Source organism: Bidens hawaiensis, unplaced genomic scaffold (genome assembly GCF_021521415.1).
Source record: "Bidens hawaiensis isolate Kalapana, Puna unplaced genomic scaffold, B.hawaiensis_p1.1 tig00010347_1, whole genome shotgun sequence".
Classification (NCBI taxonomy): domain Eukaryota; kingdom Viridiplantae; phylum Streptophyta; class Magnoliopsida; order Asterales; family Asteraceae; genus Bidens; species Bidens hawaiensis.
In genome coordinates this window covers 537,204-548,127 of record NW_027491785.1, presented here as the reverse complement: position 1 = coordinate 548,127, position 10,924 = coordinate 537,204, and the positions used below count along the sequence as shown (strand labels likewise).

The window sequence follows — 10,924 nt, the reverse complement described above, 5'->3', positions numbered from 1 at the left end:
AAGACGATCGGGATCTTTCGCGCATCCGCATCCTTCCACACCCGGCTCATCCCGAGCATCACCATCCCGGACTCCGCAAACCGGTAAACCGAAGATTGGACTCGGGATATCTTCGAGAACCATTCCGCCTCCTGGTAGTTGGAGGCGTGAAGGCTGGGAAGTGCTTGCCCATTCTTGAACTTCATGGCAAGGGGGATGGCGTGAGCGGAGATGAAAAAGAACTCCCGCTTCCATGAGCGAAGACTACGCTCGGTTGCGCTAATCTTCAAACCCTTGATCCGGGTTATCAGCGTATACCACCCCTGGATGCACCTCCAAGAGTAGAAGGTCATCAGGCGGTCGACATAGGGCTCAATGCCCAGAATCCGGCACACCCACTCAAAGTGGCGAATCTTCGCGATCGCTATCGGGTGCACCTCGGTCAGGTGCACACCGTGCCTCTCCAGGACACGGTACACAAACTTTGTCAACGGGAACCTAAGATTCCCATAGACAAAGAATGCAGCATATACCCCGATCTTGCCTCTGGGGGCATCATACACCGTCTGATGGGGTTCAGGAAACTCAGGCTCGAGAGACTCGAGCATGAACTTCCTGACGATGTACTGATATAGATCGACAGGCAGAGCACACTGGCACTCGCCAGCAGTACTCTTGTCATCGGCGTACACCCCAGCCTCCTGGGCTGTAGCCTCAAGATCATGAGAAGACATCTTGCAGATGAAAGAAGAAAACGATTTCAAGAGAATGCTCGACTGAAAAAGAGAGTATTCGCCGGAAATCGTTTTGAAGATGAAGAGAAAAGTGAAAGTGTGGATTACAAAGAACCCTCTCCCCCTTTATATACTAATCGCAATTAATGCGATGAATTTAATGCGGAAGAGAGAGAAATCGAAGGTGCAATGAAACTATGACACGTGGCAAAAAGCAAGCTGGCAACAGCTGTTGAAAGGACGCGTACCATTAATTTCGCGGCCACGCGCCCGAAAAATCGCGCCCACGCGCCTGAATAAGCGTCTGGAATGACCATCTACTGTCACGTCACCATAACTTCCTGCACGTCCTGACACAGTCAGAAGAAACCGTCGCATGACGTTTCAGAGGTTTGGACTGTTCTTATCCTTTCACCAACTCTTCGAATTTCAAAAATTCAAAAAGATTCAAAAGTAAGCGGGAAAATACCCCTTACCTTGGCAACCAAGTAACCATAAGACGGGTGCGGGTACAGTGTTAAGGCAAAACCCTTCACATACTTAGCACCTGCAGGGAATTGAAGCCAAGAATACCTCGGCAACCAAGTAACTATAAGACGGGTGCGGGTACAGTGTTAAGGAAAAACCCTTCACATACCTAGCACCCGCAGGGAATTGACGCCAGGAATACCTTGGCAACCAAGTAACTATAAGACGGGTGCGGGTACAGTGTTAAGGCAAAACCCTTCACATACCTAGCACCCGCAGGGAATTGACGCCAGGAATACCTTGGCAACCAAGTAACTATAAGACGGGTGCGGGTACAGTGTTAAGGCAAAACCCTTCACATACCTAGCACCCGCAGGGAATTGACGCCAGGAATACCTTGGCAACCAAGTAACCATAAGACGGGTGCGGGTACAGTGTTAAGGCAAAACCCTTCACATACCTAGCACCCGCAGGGAATTGACGCCAGGAATACCTTGGAAGTAAAGTAACCGTAAGACGAGCGCGGGTACAGTGTCAAGGCAAAACCCTTCACATACCTAGCGCTCCGCAGGGAATTGAAACCAAGAAGGATCTTCTGGGCAATGCTTGCGGAAACGGAAATAACATCCCCGCATAGCGGGAATGTCGGGAACTACATTGTTTGAAGCTTCAAGATGGAATTGGTGGTTTTAACATAATTGATCACTATGTTCAAAACTACCAAAACCTCATGGAGAATCCACACAAGTGGGACTCAACACTCCTGACTTGCGAGGAGGTTACAGACCTACCCGCATCATACCCAAAGATCAAGCAGGAAAGTCGGGAATTTCTGCAAGTGACAAGGACTTCCGCGGGAAGAATCCCCATGGAAAACCTTAAAACTAAACCCTTTTCAAAACCCTTTGCTTAAGTCCAAAAGTTCACCTCACTTTATTAAACATTCATGAGAAGAACATTAGACTGGGGGGACTTGAAGAGGTAGGTCCCAGCAGAGCCCAGTTGGACCCGCAAGACTCACCTTGAAGAGGGACGTCTGCGCAGAAACCAACTGGATCCGCAGGACCCACCATGCTCAGAGACGTGACGTCCTTACGCGCAGTACGCAAGCTGTTCCCGCAGGAAATGCCTCCCAATGGTGAAGTACTCTGCCTGTTCCCGCAGCTGCGGATACAAGCCATCAGGGAAGGCCACCCGCGCAGCAAGGCTACACGCACAAGGCACTTAGCTCTCAATCACTCAGTTGTCACCTGAAGGAATGAGCAAAGCCGGGAACAATCCCGCACAAAGGCGGGAGGGGGAATACTCCCGCCCAAAAGCCAGTCCGTACTATACGGGAAGATCTTCTGTACTGTACCTGACGAGGTATGGGCAAAAGATCTGACCAAAGATACGACAGCTTATTGACAACAGTATGGCGAGCAGCATGCTCTTGTACTGTATGTCACTATTAGCCGCTGCCTACTCACCAACTCCTGTCATACCACGTGCATAGCCGGCAGTTGGTGGAAAAGGAATAGTACACAGCAGGCCTGGTCACTGTCAGCCGCTGCCTACCCACCAACTACCAACAGGGCACGTGCGTAGGCCACAGTTGGTGGAACAGGAATACTATTCAGCCGGCCACACCTCCTTGGAAACCTACCTTCGGCTATAAATACCCCAAATGGTATGATCATCTTATCTTATCATATTATCATCATATACTATCTCGTATTACATATTATACCTGATATCTGCTCTAGCAATCTCTTAATATACATTTATATTTAAAGAGCAATCTAGTCTGATTCTCACGCCGGAGGGTGGTCACAAGGAGGAACCCCCCCTTCTCAGTGACGAGCTCACGGTGTCTGTTTTGCAGGTTATCAGAAGAACCATCTTTGCCGGGTCTAACCCCTCGTGGGAAACATCTATCTAACCCCCAGATTATCCGTAATCTGTCCGGAGTCCGGTTAGTGTTTCTTCAATTGTGTTATCACCATATTTTGCTTGTTTTCATATTTCAATTTAAAACTATATTTGTGTTCTTGCTTGTTCTATAGGTCCCTCTTTAGATATTTTCCATTTTAAAATGATAAAATCTTGATTGATTATTATGAAGTCATTGGCAATTTGACATGCGGCAGTTGCTGGGTCAAACCTCTATGGCTCTATGTTTTTTGGTGGGATTCACAATGGCAGCATCTCTTCAGCAATGTATAGGCTTGATGTTGTCCAACAAGAAACCCAATTACCACACCGGTTCGGCTTAAAATGATGGGAAAAATTGCTTTCAGAAAAAATTTAATATTTTGTCTTTTAAACTATTTTTTAACTGATCTTCTATGGTTTTCATTTCTTTTCGTTTTGGTGACCGAGACTAGCTCAATCTCTTTGTGCCATTAACTTTTTATAAAAAGTTATTGTTTCTATTAAAATATATAGAAAAATATACATGTATAAATATAAATACATATACATGTATTCTTCGTGTGTATAAAAATATAAATACCACATAACAGAGCCCTTAATCTTTAAGTAAACACATATCATCACACTATAATGTGGATACCTATTACCATTTATCATAGAATTAATAACCTACAAAAACAGAAGGACACAAATATCTTGCTCTAATAATGGAGATGATACATGATTAAGAAAATTAATAATAATAATAATAATAATAATAATAATAATAAAGTTTTGTTTAGTCATTGTTTGATACTAGTCTTAAAACGTTTCTCTCATCTTTCTCTTTGATTTTGACTTGATTAGGTGTATGATCAATCTCCATAATATTTATCAAACATGTCTCTAAACATAATTTATTTCGTCTTAGGCTGAGGGGTGTGGGGCGCTAACCTGGGCGCGAGAGCCCCTCCGCTCGCGCCCCCAGGCGCTAACCCCACACCACCGGGGCGCGAACGGGGCGCGAGCGCGAGCCCCCAGGCAGGCGTGAGTGTGGTCGCGGGAGAAGAGAGAGAAAGAGCCGTTGAGCTCGCCCAAAAGAGCCGTTGGAGGTCCGAATTTTTTAAAAAAAAAACCTTAAAACCTCTATATAATACCCCAAATTACTCCCATTTCAACCATATCAAAACACAATTTCACCTTAGAAACCCTTATATAATATCCCAAACTCCTATATAATACCCAAAAATGTCTGGAAATTGGTACCCAAACCTAGATTCAGATTATATTGACGACGATTTATGGTCGTCACCAGACCAACCGATGTTTTATTCGGGGCCGCAAGAAACATCCGGCTTTCAACCATCCAACATACAACCGTCTCCTAACTTTGTTGTTCCAGAGACACAAGAATCACACGGTGATGCTACGGGAGCAAGAAGACGCGTCCACCAGAAAAAACAACTTGCAACGGACGGGCCGGGACCGGCTTCGACTCCGAGGACGAAACGGAAAACCACTCCGTGGTCATCGGATGAGAAGGAAGCCTTGTGTCGGGCTTGGATAGTCATTTCTGAGGATCGGCGTTGCGGTAATTGTTTTAACGTTTTTAAAAATGATTTTTAATAAAAAAGTTAAATAAAAAAGTTAACTGGAAATCTAATTTAATTATTCATTTTGCAGCCGACTACCAAAAAAGCAAGGTTTTTTGGACAAAGGTTAGGGAGACGTTCTATACGCTCGTTGGGAGTACAGAGCGAAACGCCGATATGATTTCGGGTCGGTGGTCCGAAATCAGAAAATTTGTCGGCTTGTTTACTAATCTTTTCAACAGGAACGCCGGTCGTATGAGACCAAGTGGCAGTGATGATTTGGCGGTTTACAATTTCACGGTCGAAGAGTGGAGGCAGGAGTGTTTGCGGAGGTATGGGACGGTGAAGACGTGGGACGATTTAAAGTTGTGGGAGAGGTTGAAAAGGTGTTCCAAGTGGGTTGAGCTGGTGGCGCCGGACCATGATGCGGAAGTAGGGCCGAAACGGACTAAAACTAGTTCGTCTGGAGCGTATAGCACTTCCGCCGGGTCGGATTGCCGCGTTGGATTCGACCTAAACATTGCGGGGGAGGAAACGTCTTCACCGCCGAGGAGGCGGCCATTGGGAAGGGACGCCAAGGGGAAAAAACCGGCTGAGGGGGGAGCCGTAAACATCGTCGATCTTGTTGAATCCCTCAATAAATTCAACAAAACCATGGAGGTGGTCTCTAATGACAAAAAGGAAAAAAGTCGAACGAGAGATTTGGACTTCCTTACAAGAGACTTCAGTAACCTAAATCCGGTCGATCAAATGCTGATGGAAAAGCAAAAGGAACGTATCCGAAAGAGGTTGATCGAAGAAGACCAAGCCGAAGAATAAGAATAATGTTTTTTTAGTACTTTAATTTTTATTTTATTTTTAGATATTAATGTGTTTTTTTTTAATGTGTGTTTTTTTTAATAATTTATGAGTTTTTTTAATAATACGTTTTTTGAATATATTTATAAAAAAATAAAAAAAAAAATCCGCTGGAGCCCCTGCTGGAGCCCCTCCACACCAGGGCCAGGGGCTCCAGCGGGGGCTCCAACACCCCCTTATCCAGTTTCTCTCTCTGCCACACGTCACAATATTATTGGCTGGAGCCCCCACTCGCGCCCCCGTTAGAGCCCCCCACACCCCTCAGCCTTAGTGAATAAGCCCAAATACCTCTCTAGTCAAATCGTACTATTTAACAAGATTATTTTAGTACAATGAATTGTCTCATGATGTGTTGATTAGATGATAATTATTGACAAAAAAAAGTTTGGTTTATATAGTACGAATGGTTATTGGTGCATTGAATCTTATCTAAGAATTTGGTTTTAAAATCTTAAAATTATTATAAAAGAAACTAAAAAAGAAAATATGTTACATCCTTATATGTATTATCATTTACAAATATATTGGATAATATTATATAAAAAACTTAGGTTATATGTTATAATTTATTAGAAAATTTTAGAAATTTCATAGAAAACATATTAGATAATAAATAAATGCAACATCACACACACTATCTGAAATCTGAAACTTTATTCCAAACATCAAAAGAATTTAAGACTGTTTGAAAACAACTAACATAAATAATATTATGTATGCTTATTTATCCGCATATTGTAAAGTTTTACCTAGGGGTGCTAACGAGTCAAGCCGCTTGTGAGCTCTTCGGATCAATAAGAAGCTTGAAACGAGCCGAGCTTTTTCGATCCTAAGCGTAAAATAAAGCTCGTTTAATTATCGATTCCGAGCCCGACTCTTACATGTTTTTATAGTTTTGTCTCTTTTAGACTTCTATGTATTAGTTTTACATTACTCAGTCGAGCTCGAGCCGAGCTTTGGCTCTTTTAAGGTACTTCACGAGTTCGAGCCAAGCTTAGGATCGTTTAAAGTTTTTCTCAAAATACATAAAAATAATAATTAAACACGTATATTGATTAATAAATAATAAACGAACCAAACCCAAGCTTTAAAAAACAACTAACTAGCCGAGCTCGAGCTTTGGAATAAGAGCTCGAAACGAGCCACGCTCGAGCTTGAGGCCTCGTAAGTCAAATTGTGGAAAAATAAAATGTTTGATTACCTATCATTCCTATGAGGCAACATCTTAATGCATTTGTTTGATTGCTATATCCCTTCATATTGTTAAAAAAATATTCGAAAGTTTATATTATTTTTTTTCGGTTATCACAAACATATACTTGATGTTGGAAAGTTTACATTAAAGTAAATAGAATATTATTAAAATTTAATATGATATATATCACTTGGATTGAACTTGAAGAAAGTTGTATCAACCCACCCATCAAAATGAAGTCACAAGCTTATTCAGTATAACATATGGATAAAACTACTTAAGATTCTATAAAATCGGAATCGCCCCTGCGTCAATGAACTTCTGTAAAAAATAAAAATTCTTCATAAGGATCATGGCGATCCATGTAATATCCCTGTCGTTGCTCAGCATGCAGGTTCCGTTAGCTGACTTAGCTCCCTTTTACTTGAAAAAATATTGCATATAAATCACCTACCGTTAAACGAGTGTTCATAACCCTCAAATACTACAGAAAACTGAAAAAGAGTCGAACGGTTCACAGACTCGTCAGTAAGTATAGTCACATCTAATATGCCAACGCTTTTAATTGGTATTCGGGTGCTTCAGCTGCAGCAGCATTGTTCCCGGATTACAGATAGTAACCATTAACCAATGACCAGGTTCGTGGTCCTTAAAACTTAACCGAAGACGCCCAAAATAACTTTTAACCTATTGATCATGAATTTCATTCGATAAACATGCCTCAATATGACCAATATCTTTATAAGCGAGACACGAATACCTAGTTAACATGGTTGCAGCCTTAAAATATGAGTGTAAGATCTCTGCATTTGTTTCGAATTCTTGGGAGAGATTATTCCTCTTTCAACAAATCTTAGCATAAGTTGATCCGCCTCACGTGACAATCCATGAGCCACCAAAAGCTTACTCACCTTCTCACATAACTTCAATTCAGGAACAAGATTCCGACTAAACATTCGATTCGCCACTTTATATGCAGATAGCGGGTCCCCCTTCCTTAAATAACTTTCAATAACCATATGACAGCTATTTGCATCGGTTCTTGAAGCTGTCCTAAGAACTTTACCCAAAAGTTTATACGCCTCGTTAACGTTTCCCAAAGAACAAAGCTTTTCAATAACTTGGTTGTAAACAGTCTTGCACGGTTGCCTTGAAAGCATCTTTTCTAGTAAAGATAACAACTCGGTTACTTTATTATGCTGACAGAATCGGTTTATCACAACCCTGTATGTAACAGGTGTCGGGATTAAACTCTTGTGAATCATTTTATCAACCATTTCAATGGCTTTTTCTATCTCACCCTTTTTCCCCAACGTGTTGATTATTGCGGTGTACGTCACTGCATCGGGTTTTATGTTATTCAAATACATGTCATCAAGAACCGAAAATGCAGTGTCTATATCTTCCTTTTGGCAAAAACCGTGCATGACCGTCGTGAAATTAACCGCATTTACATCACATCCATTGTTAAGACACTCCTCCATTAACTTCTTCGCATCATTCGGTCTTCCTTCTTGACATAAACATTGAATCAAAAGATTAATTTCAGCTGGAGTCGGCGAAAACCCTTTTCCAATCATTTCACTTACAATCTCACGGGCCTCGGTAAGCTTCTTTTCTCTTCTAAAACCATGCAACAAAACACTATACGTTATCGAATTCGGGACCCACCAATCTTCCTCACTCGTGTTCAACATCTCTCTAGCTTCTAACGATCTACCATTTACACACAACCCATTCAACAAAGCGGTATACGAAACCGTGTTCGGCTTACAACCACGCTCCCTCATTTGTTCAAGCAACGTTTTAGCTTCGTCTACCTTCCCGACACTGCAAAGACCATTGATAACATCCGTATACGTCACCACATCAGGCATACAACCCTTGTCACACATCTCGTTAACAAGCTCTTTAGCCTTATCTATATCTCCCTTTTGACAAAAACAATGAATAACCGCACTATACTCAACTTTATCAACCGAAAAGCCTCGTTCTTCGGCTTCTTTAACAAAATCAATAGCCTCAAAACCATAACCATACTTAGATAACATATGTATTAACATATTATAAGTAACCCGGTCCGGAATCAACTCGCTTTCGTTCAACATTTTATCCATCAAAATCCTAACTTCCTTAACTCTATTATCTTTACAATAATATCCCATCAAGATATGATAACTAACCTTATCCGGATAACAACCTTCCGCTCGCATCTCTTCCGTCAACTTTATAGCGTCTTGTATCCGACCCGCATCGCAATACCCTTTGATCAAGCAATTATACGTCACAATGTCCGGTAAAACATCCACCAACGCCATCCGACTCAACATCTTCACCGCCATATCCAACTTACACGCTTTCACCAACACATACACCGCCACATTATACACAAACAAATTCGGCTGAACGTTCACTCGCTCCATCACCGACAACACGTTAAGCGACTTCCTCCAGTCGCCGCTCCGCCCATATGATACCATCAAACACGCGTACGCTTCCGGACAAAGCGTAATCCGTCTGCGTGACATTAACCGAATAACGCGTTTAACGCCTTGGTGTAAACTAGTTTTGCTAAGGATTTCCAGCATTGTGGTGTAGACGACCGGGTGGTGCTCGTATCGCCATAACCGGTCTGCCCAGTGGAAGAGACGTAAAGCGGTTCGGGCATCGGGTTGGGATTGTAAGACAGTGCATAGTTGTGAGGGGTTTAAGGATCGGATTAGTTGTCTTAGTTCGTGTTCTAGGGTTGGAGTCCAGTTTGATTTTGAATTGATTAGTCTGCAGACTTCGTTGACTAATGGGTGTTTAATTTCGGATTCGTTGTGATTAAAGGGTCTAATTGAATTGTGATTAGGGTTTTGTGATGAATATGAAGTGAATGTGTGAATGAGTGTTGTTTTGGGTGTTTGATTTTGAAATGGGGTTTTGATTTTGAAGATGAGTGGCATAGTGAAATTAGGGTTTTATTATTATTATGGTTGGATTTGAGCTGATTAAGGAAGATGACGACCAGTTGCAGATATTCGGATCCTTTGGGTTAAAACGGATCCTAACCGGTTCATATCCGAAATGTGACAAATGTCGGTTAATGAATAACAATAACTATAATCGATTAATTATGACAGTTTCAGTTAATTGGTTTTGAAGTCTACGATGGATAGGTTTTGGGACTGGTCAATCATGAATTTGGGTATAACTTGTAAGATTATAAATACTGTATTTATTCAATGAAATTTGAAGTATATACATAATTAAATATCTATTTATACATAGGTCACTAATGATTATACGATGATAATGGTTCATAAACAATTTTTTAACTAATTTAATAATTCAAAGTTTGATTTTCAAATTATTATAGTTATCTAATAGTTTATACATTTTTTTAAAAAGCACAGTCAAACATCCTATATCTAATAACAAATTTATATGTAAAAGGTTAGTAAAAGTCACTGCGATTTAAATTACATCAAATACATTTTTTCATATGAGTTACAACTAATTGGTCATACCAATTAAACTCATGACCAATGGATAATATGGATTAAGAAGAGTAAAGATTAGAATGCATGAGAGAAATTAAACCTAAGATTTATGGTTATGACACATCATCTTCATTATTTTAGTTTTTTAGCATACATGTAAAGGTATATAATCTGCAATATTAAAAATATACATATAATCGGTTCGGTTTTGACAGGCATGGAAACCTTGTTAACCAACCGATCCACTATTGATGGTTTTCAGAAAATGATTAAAGTGACCCACCGGTTTTGAACACGTTTTGGTTATATCAGTTCGGTTAATCATCGGTTAATTTGGTTATATATGAATGGATTAATTTGACCCCTGCTAGAAAGAACTAAATATGTAATGAAAGTTTAAGATAAAACAAACTCGATAGGCTGGTATTACATTTCATATGATGTTTCGAGACTCATAGACCTATGAATTATTAATTGTAATGGAATATATAAGAAATATATTTGTCTTATATTTTTCTCATTTAAATATACAGTTATTATATTTTGTATTTAATTAAATAATTGTGTTGTTCAATTAGCTTGAAGAGAACTTCAGATAGCTTATCTCCAAGACATTTGTATTCTTCGATAACGAATAGTTGGTCCCCGTTAAATAATCTACGCACAGGGTTCATTTCTATTTAAACTGTTTATGTACTTGCAAATGATTTGACCGACCCT

General features: G+C 40.6%; 1 protein-coding gene across 1 annotated transcript; it reads right to left on the bottom strand.

Moving 5' to 3' along the window:
* Positions 1-7,329: 7,329 nt before the first annotated feature.
* LOC143534875 (uncharacterized) lies at positions 7,330-9,667 on the bottom strand. The gene has a single exon (XM_077029249.1). It carries the CDS (start codon positions 9,665-9,667, stop codon positions 7,484-7,486), a length of 2,184 nt encoding a protein of 727 aa, XP_076885364.1. The 3' UTR covers positions 7,330-7,483.
* Between the last annotated feature and the right edge of the window lie 1,257 nt (positions 9,668-10,924).